This window comes from Anthonomus grandis, chromosome 17 (genome assembly GCF_022605725.1).
Source record: "Anthonomus grandis grandis chromosome 17, icAntGran1.3, whole genome shotgun sequence".
NCBI lineage: Eukaryota > Metazoa > Arthropoda > Insecta > Coleoptera > Curculionidae > Anthonomus > Anthonomus grandis.
This window is the reverse complement of record NC_065562.1, coordinates 7,778,292-7,792,463: the sequence shown is the minus strand read 5'-3', so window position 1 is coordinate 7,792,463 and position 14,172 is coordinate 7,778,292. Positions and strand designations below refer to the sequence as shown.

The 14,172-nt window shown below is 33.2% G+C and overlaps 1 protein-coding gene and 1 long non-coding RNA gene across 3 annotated transcripts in view; one reads left to right on the top strand and one right to left on the bottom strand.

Annotated features, from left to right (window-relative positions):
- The window catches only part of LOC126746624 (tetratricopeptide repeat protein 7B), a 159,900-nt gene that overhangs the window by 11,933 nt on the left and 133,795 nt on the right, over positions 1 to 14,172 (bottom strand). For both annotated transcript variants that reach the window (XM_050454954.1, XM_050454955.1), the window contains one exon: positions 9,294 to 9,490. In XM_050454954.1, the coding sequence (XP_050310911.1) occupies positions 9,294 to 9,490 (197 nt within the window). The remainder of the gene's footprint in view (positions 1 to 9,293; positions 9,491 to 14,172) is intronic.
- On the top strand, positions 8,292 to 9,149 carry LOC126746625 (uncharacterized). Its single transcript, XR_007663936.1, has 2 exons — positions 8,292 to 8,466; positions 8,890 to 9,149. It is a non-coding gene; the product is annotated as an uncharacterized LOC126746625 (long non-coding RNA).

Below are 14,172 nucleotides of genomic sequence, written 5' to 3'. Positions count from 1 at the left end.
AAGAATTTTAATTTATTTTGTTAATTGTTTTTCACCTTAGTGTTTTTTTATTTAAATATATGCCTATATTATTTCTTTAAAATGAAAAATGTCTTTTAAAACCACCACTATTCATTGGAAAATAATAATTCAGTTCATGGAAAATCACAAAAACTTGTGTTCATCCACTTTTGGTTTTAATATGGCAACATGGGTGCAATCAATAGGACCTATAACACCAGGGAAATTGGATCTCTCTATAAATATTAATTTATTAATTTCTCTCATCTGTTATATTTGAAAAATTAATCGGTCAGCAAGGTGATTGTCAATAATTTCAGTAATTTTATGGATTCAACGACTTGCAATAGTTTCGCTAATTCCAAATTTAAAATCTTGTCCAATGCTTCTTTGGTAATAATCTGTGGCACAAAATCTTGACATACTAAAGCTGCCCATTCAATGATAACTCTACTTCCTCTGCCTCTATTATTAACAAAAGGTTGTGGAAAATAGGGTCGAATTAAATCTATTAGTTGTTGTGTTTAAAAAAGCTTCTTGATATACTAATGAAAACCTGGTATGACTATTGGTAAACAATAAATGAAACAAATACGTTTAAAAAAGGATGCTGTCACATTATGCACTTATTAAAAAAGGAAGAAGCTATATCGTCTGGTGTTTACGATATACCCAAGCGTGTCGTCAACAAATCGTTAAAAACTAGGCAATCCGCAAGACACTCACGACTGAAAATTTTATTTAGAATCAGTCATATCGAGTAATCGCCTCGAATCGTGATTTTAGAATCCCAGCCCTGGTTTCTTGTTGGTCGTTGGTCTTGTTTTCGTTTGTTAATATTAGGTTTGAAATTCCATTTGTGTATTATAGATACCTATAAATTATTATTTATAATACCCATAATGAATGCAAATGAAAATGCTGTTGGTATATTTGAGCTCCTGCTCCTAAACAGTGATAAAAACTTTAGTAGTAGGGATGATGAAGAAATAGGTCCTGTTTAGAAATCTTTATTTTATTGTTTCTTGGTAAATGATTGGAGACTATTGAATGGGTAGAACATTGAAAATAAATGCATTTCAACCTTATAATAAATATTAATTTCAGCACATATCTATATTCAAAATAATTAGGCAAAATAATCTTACTTTTTTATCGCATCTAATATACAGTATCGCTCTGTATAATTTCTTTTAAATATATGCACAGATCGTCTTTTTTCGCATCGAGCATGCCCATAAGTGATAAATTTGGCAAGCCCAATTTGAGTGGGGAAAAAGAACGAGAACGGACTCCGGTGTGATAAGTGACGGTACCGTCACTAATTTCTGGATTCAACCCAAATACTTGATTAATTGTGTGTGGGTGATGAATTGAGTAATCGCCATTCCAGTAACCAAGTCCGATTTAGAAGTCTTATCAGGTAAGAGCTTGTGCGTATGGCGTCGCGCCGATTAAATCAATTTTTTTCTACCTTATATTCACTCATTCAATTTCATTATCTATTTCCTGCATTTCAGGTCCTGTGCGTAAGTGTTTTTTCAAAAATGGGGGTTTGTACCTTTTTAAAAAAATATATAAATACCTACCTCCATTATATCAAGATCAAGTCCTGGATTAGAATTGTAGTCAAATATATGAATGAATATAAATGAATTGAATGAAACAATCAAATGATCAAATCTCATAAACAGAAAAAAACCATGAAAAAATCAAACCAAAACTTCATAACACCTACAAATCCAGGATTTCCAGATGTCGTAGATTAAACTCAGAATAAATACGTTTAATCCACGACATCCGTACGAATAACCGAAGGTACCGATAAAAATGATCATTCGTTTCGGTTGACATTTCCCACCAATTTTTCAGGAACCGCGTTTCATAACCGAACCAAATTTCAGAAATTGTATAGTTATGGAACGGTAACCGGCACAACCGGAGGAACCGGTTAAGTTACGGAACTTACCCTTAGTGTTTATCAATAGAATAGACAATTGACTTTTCTATATGTCAAATATTAGGGAAAATAACAAATATATACCAAGAAACCTAAATCAAATCGAATAAAACGAGTTTAGCTGACGATTTAAATTTAGAATCACTCTTCTCGTCACGACTGAGTCGTGATTGTATCTAGATCGAATCGTGATTTTAGAATCCCAGCCCAGGATAGCTGCATGTATTGACAATAAATTTAAGAATCTATTTTACGAGTGATGTCTCACCTGGTGAAAATCACGGTAATTCTGCAGTTTAGCGGCTTTTGTTAAAACTAACGAAAAATGGTCGGGTTTTTTGCAAAATTGGTAGATTTCGATATATATTTTTCACTAAGAGTAAAAAGATTCGGAAAGCCAAATTTTATCACGAATAGGGTGTTATCACGCACTAAATCACTCACTATGGGACATGCATAGAATAACGTCATTAGAATAACCCTGTATTCGATTAGTTTTGTCAACAAATAGGTGACAACTGAGGTTAGGTTAGATGTGGTGTTGCCAGTTCTGTCGTCTACTGCGTTTTGTCACTCTGCAGCTTCAGCCTTGTCCCCAGTGTGGCTGACTCATGAGTACCTTCTCTAAAGTGGCGAATTCATTCTATAATTTTTAGTCATGTGAAATGTTAGGTATTATGCGTAAAATAAATTGACAAAAACTGTTTTTACCTTTTCTTGTAAGTAAATCTGTTATTTTCATGCAACAAACATACCGAAGACACCCATAATGTATTATTAATTTTTACATTTTGGTCCGAATTAAAAATAATATGATTCTGCAGTTTAGCGGCTTTTTCAAATTTGGCGTATTTTCACCGGTTTTCTTTTTTAAATAGCTTAATTTTATCTGGAAAAAATTAATAAAGTGGCGGAAGGTGTATTTTGCAAATAGTTTCTTTATAAACAATGTGAAGTACTCACAAATGGAGGTAAACTGATTTATTTAAATTTTTTGCTCTTTTTTTTGCATAGATTTAATGACAGTCGCTATCTATCAAATGGGTTGTCGACTTTGGGAGTATGTGTGCAGTGTTTTGGTTTGTTCCGTTTTAGGGATGCGCCGAATCATCGATTCGGCTTCGGTATTCGTCCGCTTCTGCCGATTTTTTAACTATTCGGTTTCGGCCGAAGCAATTTTTTGCTTGGCGACCATACGGCGCGAGCCGCGTAAAAACTTGTCGAGACTCGTCGTTCGGAAGTGAACTGTCAGCATTTTCGAGCGTGTTTATTTAATTCGGTTCGTTTCTCTGTTGTTTTATGTGCGAGAGGATTAGCTCAGTTTATTTCAAAATGGAAAAAAGGAGTAGTGATGTTTGGAGTTATTATGTGATATCTGAAAATAATAATAAGTATGCAAGGTGTAGTAAGTGTAATTGTGAGATATCTAGAGGCGGAATTGGTAAGAGCGCTACAACAACATCAATGATTAACCACCTAAAAAGAAAACATAAAGACGATTATAAGGAGTTCCAAGGAAAATCTGCGATCAAAAAGTTAAAACAGCCAACATTTGCTGATTCTCTACAGTCACGTACTAAATGGGAAATTGACGATCACCGTGCAAAACCTATTCATTATGCAATAGGTCAAATGATTGCTTTAGATAATTTACCTTATTCTATTGTAACTAATTTGGGTTTTCAAAGATTGATGTTCAAAGTTGCGCCCCAATATACCTTACCCGGCAGAAAATACTGTTCCTAACATTTATGACCGCTTAGTGACAGTGATAAAAAACAGTTTATTAAATGTAGACTCTTTATCGTTAACATCTGGGCTATGGACTTGCTCTCACACAAATGAGAGTTTTATTAGTTTCACGGGCCATTGGTTTGATTCTGACTTTAAGTATAATCATGTGGTGTTGAACTGTAAACATTTTCCTGGAAGTCATACTGGTGAGTCAATAAAAAATGTATTCTTTGATATGTTAAATATGTAGAATATAAACATTTCCAAAGTTCATTTGATGGTACGAGATAATGGTGCTAATATTGTAAAGGGCTGTAACGATGCTGGGATCCCTAGTGTGTCATGTTTTATTCATACCCTTCAATTAGTGATTACCCAAACTATAGACACTCAAAGATCTGTTTTGGATTTAATAGCAACTTGCAAAAAAATGGTGGGACATTTTAACCATTCATCTGCCGCATGTACAAAATTAAAAGAAATTCAAACAGAGTTAAATAGACCATGTAATAAGTTAATTCAAGATGTCCCAACTAAGTGGAATTCCACCTTTTTAATGATCAAAAGAATATATGAGCAAAAGAGAGCTTTAACTATCTATGCAGCCGATCATAATGTGGATAATTTAACATCAAACCAGTGGGTGTTATTAGAATCATTAATAAATCTTCTACAACCATTCGAAGAGATTACAAAAAAAATTAGTTCGAATGAAGCGTTGATATCGGAAGTTTTGCCAACTGTTGTTACGTTAAAAAAATACTTGATGAAAGACCAGGCTGAATTTTTTGGGGTTGGAACAATGAAGCAAATCGTTTTTGATCAAATTTCAAGGAGATTCGATGTTTTATTTAAAAATAAATTCTTTGTAATTTCAACTATATTAGACCCTAGGTTTAAGTTAGCATTTTTTCAAAGTGATAATCTTGAAAATTATAAACAGTATATAATAGATGAGTATGAGCATTATTTTTCAGTACAAGGACAATCAACTAACTCTGACGATGATGATATCCCATTATCAAGAATTTAACAAACAGTATATTTATAAAATAATTTATCTGATAAAACTAGTGAAGAAGTAGGATCATCCCAAAGTAAATTATGGCAATGTTTTGACAAAATTGCAGCTAGTTCTGCAACCAAAACACCCAATAAAAATAATAAAAATAGCATTAAAGATGAATTTGAAATGTACCTGTCTTTACCTTTAATTAATAGAACCGAGAATCCAACTACTTGGTGGAAAGACCGAAAAACAGTTTTTCCTTACTTCAGATAGTTTTAAAATTTCTTACAGCCCCTGCTTCTAGTGTATATAGTGAAAGGTCCTTTTCGGAAGCAGGTAATATTTATGATGAAACTAGAAGCAGACTACTTCCAAAAAATGCGGAAAAGTTTCTGTTCATCCACCATAATTTACCTCTTGTAAATTTCCAGTACTGAAAAATAATGCTCTTTTTCATGTTTTCAGTTCGTTTTTTTTTATTTTTTTTTTTTTTATTTTTTTTTGGACTATGTTTTTTAGCTTTTATGAGAGTTATTTTTTTGTTTGTTATAAATATATCGAAATAACATTTCCTATATTTGGGTTTTTAATGTGATGTTTTTATTAATAAATGTTTAAAAGTCATGTTTATAATGACATATTTTTTTATTTTTCCCTCTTGCTTAACAAATTTAATGTTCGCTCAATAGCTTTAATAACAATTCGTTGCAAAACTTAAACAGATTCGGTATTCGGCCGAATCGGAAAAATTACGCTTCGGCGCATCCCTATTCCGTTTGTCTATCACCGCGAGGGGAACATAAGGCGGTGCGCACAGACCATAGATATACCAAACCCAACCCAATCCAATCCAATCCAATCCAATCCAATCCAATCCAATCCAATCCAATCCAATCCAATCCCATCCAATCCAATCCAACCCAACCCAACCCGACCCGACCCGAGGAGCTTACGCTTAGCATAAGCTCCTTGGTTGTTGGGTGTTGATGGAATGGGATGGGATGGGATGGGTTGGGTTGGATCTTAAATTGCTCAAGCACCGCTCATCAAACTTTGCGTATTTTTACAATTTTTTTAAATGGCTTAATTTTACCCAGAAAAAAAAAGTGGCGGAAGGATACGATATAATTCGCTGCAAACATGTGAATTTTGATAGAACTTAAAAAAAAAAAATTTAAAAATGATGTACTCCTAAAAATAAATTTTCAATTCAAACAAATTTGTGTTTATTACATGTAATTGACATTTTAAGTGATATGTAATAAAACTAGTGTATAATGTTATGCTTTCGAGGGGTCATATAGCTTTCTCACTGCAATAAAAAAGTCATGTAGCCTCTCAGTGTGATGTGGGAAGCGTCTTCGAAAGCAAAATTCGGCAAGGTAACCCGGGAAATGGTCTTCTCTTCTTCCATAGTTCTTCTCTCTTCTCGCCATGTTCGTTCTATATTTTGTGTATGCGCTCCAGTTGCAGGGTCCACGAAATAGCATGAATGGTTTACAGTTTGGTGCTTGTAATATTCTGCATGAAGTCCCGTATAAGCTTTCTAATAGTCAGACATTATGGTGGTACCAGGTAACATTTTTCTTCTTTCTTCAAAAATTTGAACTACAAACATTCTCTGACCAACCAACCAACCAACCAACGTTCAAAACCGCCAAAAAGCCATTGACCCTCGATTATTCTCCCACAATTGTACTTGCGTTTACCTACTTTCGTCTCGTCAATCTCAACAACTACTCCCTCTTCGCCCAATTTCCCATCATTAATTCCAAGAGATTAATCAATCAGAACTTCTCTACAAAAACTATTCCAATCAACTACACTATGGTCTGACAAATCAAATTCATTCATTAAAAAAGCATGCTTTGGAGGATTAATGTCAAGGGTGTAGGCTGCAAATTGAGTGATATCACAAATGGACAAATGCGATTTATTAAAAAAATGTCCCTTCTCTGATACTTTTTTTGAAATTACATTTAAGAATTTTTATTTTTTTATTCCCTTTGATAACCTGACTACGCTGGCATCTCCAAAATAAATCTTTAGTTAAAGTAGACTGTTGCAAGCATTTCGGGCATTTTTTCTATGGTAGAAGTACACCGTGATTGTACAGATATTTAAAAGTTTGATTTTCCGACATACTGAATTAAGAATGACAATTTACGATTTGTGACATGACAAAGTAGTGAAATTCGGAAAAATCATTTTTAACAGTGGATTCAAAATAAGGAAAGTATTTAAAAAAATTGTATTGTTTTAAAAAAATCAATGTATAAATACCTTAGAAATGCTGATAATTACTAAATGTTTGAAAACAATTAAGCGAAAAGTTAAAAAATTTGCTCCGACTTTTTCTCGCAAAGTGAAGTAACGTTGACAAAAGGTTAGGGTCGATTCTTTAGTAATGCACAGGACATGAGCTGCCCTCTGCCGCTTCTGTGCGCAGCGCCTTATGTTCCCCGCGCAGTGATAGAGGAACGGAACAAACCGAAACACTGCACACATAAACTCTTAGAGTCGACAACCCATTTGACAGATAGCGCTTGTCATTGAATTTATGCAAAAAAAGCAGCAAAAATATTAAATAAATCAGTTTACCTTCATTTGTGAGTACTTTACATTGTTTATAAAGAAACTATTTGCAAAATACACCTTCCGCCACTTTAATATTTTTTTTTAGGTAAAATTAAGCCATTAAAAAAAAAACGATAAAAATATGCTAAATTTGACGAAAGCCGCTAAACTGCAGAATCATAATATTTTTAATTCGGACCAAAATCTAAAAATTACCAATATACAAATACATTATGGGTGTCTTGTGAAATTATATTATTTTATTTTATGCATAATACCTAACATTTCACGTGACTAAAAAAATACAGAGTGAATTCTCCACTTTAGAGAAAGCGCTCATGTGTCAGCCAGACTGGAGACAAGGCTTCAGCAGCAGAGTGACAAAACGCAGTTGACAACAAAACTGGCAACACCACACCTAACCTCACCTCAGTTGTCATCTATTTGTTGACAAAACTAATGGAATACAAGGTTATTCTAATGATTAATCGCGTCCTATAGTGAGTGATTTATTGCGCGATATAACACTCTTCGTGATAAAATTTGGCTTTCCGGCACTCTTAGTGAAAAATATCCTATATATATATATATATATATATATATATATATATATATATATGAAAACCCGGCCATTTTTTGTTAGTTTTGACAAAAGCCGCTAAACTGCAGAATTACCGATTGCGCTGGCTTCAGTATGACCGAAGGCTAATGTAAATAGGCTATTGATGAGTATTGAAGGGGGGTTTAACGGTGATAGATTAGGACTTGCTGGACTTTGTGTGGGAAAGCGAAGTGCGAACATTAAAAAATGTCGGATTAAAGTTATCGGCTAAAATTTTGAATTAAATTTTACCATCCGCTAATGTAGTGGGATTTACTTGATCGACGATGTTTCGAGGTATTATCTAAGCATAATATTTTTGGAAAATTTCCCTTCGAGAGATTTAATTTTCGGAAATTTGATGTTCGACTTAATGTCGTTTCAATTTTCTTCACCTGCGTCACCTAATTGAAAATCCTGTTAATTCAGGTTAAGTTTTTTTTATTTGTGCTAAATTACGACCAACCATTTTCCTCGCATCGTATTTTCCTTGCAAATTCTTCCTGGGGGTTGTTACACTCAGAAAGTACGGAGCAGGAGGCAGCCCACCAACAAAGGAACCTGAGGGACGGCGATTTTGGCAAAGTATGTAAATATTGTTTACATATTAATTAATATTTTTTTCCTGTCAATCTGAATCATTGAATAATTAAACTAATTTCATAAAGTGATAAGTTTCAAAAGATTTTAATTATCTTTGTGAAGTAAAAAATTCTTGTAGTTTAATTTGAAATAAAATGTTCTATATTCATTTCTCTGTAAAGTGAATGTATTAAATAATTTGTAAGCTTGCTGCAATTGCGATAAGTAATTGAAACTTGTAAATATAATTTCAATCAATATTAAATTGATATAAGAATAACATTTCAATCATTCTCAAGTCCTTTTAAAAAAATCTATCACCCTTCTAAATCACAAGTTAAAAATGCTTGTTAGTTTATTAATTATGTAAATTCTAAAAAATCACTGGAGAAACTTATGATTTTTGAAACTTTTTGAAATTTACAGTAACAAGTTGGACATACCTCATGGACCTGCAGTTTGGTGGAGTGTCTCATGCTCCGCTATAAGTTACAGTTACGAGTTATGAGTTGAAGTAGGAAGTAAAGAGGAATTACTTTGCTGAGCTTATCCTTTTCTTCAATACTGACTAGGGTATTATTAGGGATTGCATTACCAACTCAATCATTACCCGCCAATTCAGGTTATCACATAATTTAGCAATGCATATTATATAGCATAACTCAATATATATATTTTTGTTTTAATTCTGATTGAAAATTACTCTTTCTATCCCCTGTTTGAGTTTGACCCATCACTTTTGGGATCCACTGGATATAGGACCTTATTTTCCACATTTCCGAAAGTTAAAGTGAATAATTAAAACACAAATGTTTGTCATTCATACTTACCAAGTAACGGTGTTATGAGGCTCAATTTTGGCTGCTTCCCTTAAAGTAGTCTCAGCTAATCCTTGTAATCCCAAATAGTGATAAACCAGCCCCAATTGTTGCAACGATTTTACGTGAAGTGGATTTATTGCAACTGCGTTTTGAAAACAAGTTTGGGCATCGGTCCATTCTTCTTTATGCATATGTAGCAGTCCTTTCTGTAAAAATAGTCTTTTTTAAAGCTTATTCAAAGCAAGTTAGTTCGATGTTTAATAAAGTAACTATATTTGTATACATTTTTACTGGGCTTAGTCCAATATAAAGCATTATACAGTGCGAACGTAAAGGTTGGAATAAATTCATTTAAAATTCAGGGGTATGTTTAAAAAAAAAACGCTCGGACATGTCGATTTTTATTTTTAACTGCGGGTTTTCTTACTATATTTTTATGTATACAGGGTGGCCCAAAAATAACTTACGGTCATCAACGTAATTTTTTTAAATGTAAACACCTATTTTTTATTTTAGATTTAGGTTCTACATCAAATTCTAAGTACATTTCATGTACCATGTCCTATACCTAAACTCGACCGTTGACGATTGAACACAATAAAAGGCTATTTTTGGAAGAGTTATTTATATCAAGCAACCTATCAGTTATTGTTTGGTTATTTACATTTGTGGTTGGTGTTTTTGATTGTTAACTTGTCATAATTTGTTGACATCAAATAATTTTGAGTGAATTTAGTTTGATTTAGATGCCTAAGCAAAGTTTTGCTTGTGTTAAGTTTATCAAAAGATAAAATTAAAATTTCAAAAAATGGTACGTCTTAGTGAGCGAGAGCGAATAGAGATTTTGATGATGATTGGTTATGGAAACAGGATGCGCACTCAGATGGAAGTCTGTGAAATTTATCAATTGCAAAATTTTGAAATACAAAAATGTGTTTTTTGGCCCCTAGGGATATTTATAACCCACCTAAAAATCCCGCTGGGATATATTTGTCCCACAATTTTTTGCTCTCCCTGTATATATTTTTTTTATTTTAACTAGTATATATTGTCAAATAATCTCTTAAAATACCATAACTCGCAAAAACATCCTTAAAATCATTAAAAATAAAATTGGGTCCCAAAGGGTTAATAATGCTCCTTTTTCATTTATCAGTGATTTTCTCATAAACGGTTAATTATATCGAAAAAATGCAAGCAACCAAAATTTTAAATTTTTTCATAGCTAACTAGATGGTGTTGCTAGATTTTTAATTTTCTTATGGGAAGCATAAGATACTGGCCATCAGAAGGGTAAAATCCCCGAGTCGATTTACATCATTTTAGCCATGGAAAATGAAACGAACCCCTAAAAAATGGATTACTAAAGTTACGGTTCCAAATAGCTGTAGCTCCGAGGGAGAGCATTTTAGGACACATGAAAAAAAAAACCATATTTTCACTCCAATAATACGCTCTGAAAATATTTTTACCGAATTTTGTAACAGCCTGTATATACTTTGGACAATCAACCATAATATATCATATTTTTTAATATAAACGTATTTAGCCATATTTTCATTTGTATATCTGAATATAAATTGTGACTTAACAAAAGCCCTTGATTGCGCAAGTCGCCGGGAATTTCTACGCAAGATAGAAATCTATGGGGTAAGAGAGTGGACTGGTTTTAATTAGAGATATAAAAAATTGCATCATTTCAATAATACGATTATCAGGTTTAGAGAGATCTAAATATTCGAATTTTAATGTGAATTATAAATCACTCATATTCATAATCATTCTGGAGGGTGCATTGGCAACTGTGATGTTGCGAAAAGCTTCGGTTTAGGTCATGGTAAAATCGAAGGCGTTAGCGTAATTTTTAGTTGATTTATTGAAATCTAAGTAACAAATTGATGATATAACCTTTCGAAACCCTTTCGAAACTAGCAAACTTATCTACGCAGCATATACGTGCTGTTTTTATGCAGGAATAACAACAATATAGATTATAATAATCTTTGGCCTTTCCTTGATATTCTTAACACATAGAGGAACATGATTGTAAATTTTTTTACTTATGTAAATTAATGAGTTTTTGGTAAGGGAAGACGTAGGAATAGGTAGGGGAACATCATTTACACGACGAGTCAAATGGCCAGTGTCAGAGGGTAGTTTGGGAATTTTGTGAATAAAAGCAGCTGTTTCTAAGATAAAGAGTGAAAAAAGAGTTAGGATTTTTTCAGAAATGAAGAGGGGTTTGCAAGAATCTCTTAACTTGTATGTAAAATATGATCTTCAAACCGAAGGCGACCATCAATGGTAATTCCCAGGAACTTGCAGCACTCTTTATTCTGCAAGAGGGAATTTTTGTCAAACATCAGACCCTGAACATCGCACTTAAACCCCATAATAGACGTCTTTCTTACATTAAACATGAGCCTGTTGGAAGCACACCACCCTGATAAAATCTGAAGGTCTTCAAGGATACAAGTCTTAATATAATCAGAATTTTTATGGCTCCATAGTATGGTAGTATCATCAGCAAACTGAACCACCTTGCCCTGCAGTTTCAATGAACTCAAGTCATCCACATACAGTAAAAATAACAGTGGTCCCTGGGGAACGCCGCATTTTAGGGATCTAGAAGCAGACAAACGCCCAGACACTGTAACCTTCTGAGTACGATTTGATAGATAGGACTCAAACCATCGCAACGCTATGCCCCTAAAACCATATTTATCGAGCTTAGATAACAGTATTCCATGATCCACACAGTCAAATGCTTTGGATAGATCACAAAACACTGCAGCCGATGACTCTCCAGAATTCAAGGACACATAGACGCTCTCCAAAAAGCTAAAAACAGCATCATGAGTCCCTTTACCGGCTTAAAATCCAAACTGATTTGCAGACAAAATGCCATTATGATGTAAAAAGGACAAAATTCTGCATTTTGCAAGTTTTTCAACTATCTTAGAGAGGGTAGACAAAATAGAAATGGGACGGAAATTACAAGGCTGATCCAAATCTCCACCCTTATGAAGAGGGATAACCACTGCCTCTTTTAAACATGAAGGAAAAATGCCAACTAATTAGTCAGGTCTTAACTCCGGTTCAGATACTTTTCTATGGCAATGTCTAAAATCATTAATAATCGACCAACACTCTCTTTGCCTATTTGATGACATATTTAAGCGATCCCTATAATAATTAGATTTTGCTGCTTTAATTGTCTTTCTGTACAGACTACGGTATTTCTGATGATATACAAGGATATTTTCATTTGTGACACAATTTAGTCAAAAAACGGAGGTTTTTAGCTGAAATTCTAAGGCTACAAGAGGCCTGTTCTAAATGGGTTAATAATAAACCCATGGTTTTCGTTTCTTAGTTTTAAGCCTCATTTTAGGAAAGCACTGATTGATCTTATCACACAGAACTTGAAAAAATAAAGTAAATGGGTCAGAAGCCGTTGCAAGTGCATTCCAATTTACCGAAGCTGTAGCAGCAAAAAAAGCATTGAAATTTCTCCTGCTGAAAATTCTTCCCATATAATAAGATGAAGATAATACAGTATATGGTACAAAAATTGACGTCCCTCCAATAGATGTAGAAGTGAAGTATAGCGGGTTAAGGACAGAAATTAAACCTCAAAATTTGAAATTAGCCGACGTTTCGACGTTTATTTAAGTCTTTTTCAAGGCTGAAAAAGATACAATTGGTACAAAATGGTGAAAGCAATAGTTATTAATACAATAGTTAAGAAACGACCCAAACAAAAACACAAATAAACGGAGACTAAAGCATAAAAGTTAAAATTAAGACGACTTACCAAATTTACATTAGAGGTTTACGTAACAACTAAAACCTAGTGACATCTCCATCATACATACACCACAGATACAATCGTTATATATTAAAATACGCAGCACAACCACTAAGTAAAACCAAAAAAAAAAAAAAACACACAGCATAAATAAACTAAAATTGGCTTATGTCACAGAATGATTCACAATAAATAAGTAGTACGTATAGTAATTATAGTAAATAATGGCACCTTCTTAGTCAGTGTTTAGTAGTAACTGTACGCAGAATTTGTTATCAAGCATAAATGATACACATTCTTTTTATGTCTGTAAAATAGGTTTAATTACCTGGGCTCGTTGAAAAGTTAAGTACTTAACAGTTTGGATTTATACAGCTTTAAGATGTGATTATATTGTGTACTTAAGCCCTGAGTATCGGTTCGGTGATTAACAGAATTATGTAATTGGATGTGTATCATTTCACTGATATTGCGTTTAAGATAGTGCCTCTCACTATCAACTATGCTAACATCATTAAAATTGAAGTTATGCCCTGTGGAAGTGATGTTGTGCTAAAGCGGTCTTATCTTTTTTGTTCATATTTATGACTCTACAATCATATTGATGCTGATATAGTCTGTTCTTTAAATGCTGCCTAGTGATACCTATATAACACTAGAATTTAAAATACTTAAAAGAGAAGTACGTGGCAAGGTTTCTTCAGTGTAGTTGATATTAAAGTCACCAGCCAATATAACCTTAGAGTGTAGGGACAACTGGGATAAAAGATAATCAAGTTTGTCCAGAAACATAGCAATATCTCATGTAGGTGGCCTATAAACACAAAGAATATATAAATTAAAACGCTTACAAAAAGAAAGAGAGAATTCAAAAACATTATCTAACAGAAAATTATCATACTTATCAATATCACAAAAAATCGTTTCAATTATTTGCCTAGCCAAGATCATGGTTCCTCCATGTATAGATTGTTGACGACAAAAATTTGATATAGGAACATAATCAGATATTAAAAAAACACTCACTAGGCCTCTAAATAAAGTAATTTATATATTTAAATTATTGTTATACATATT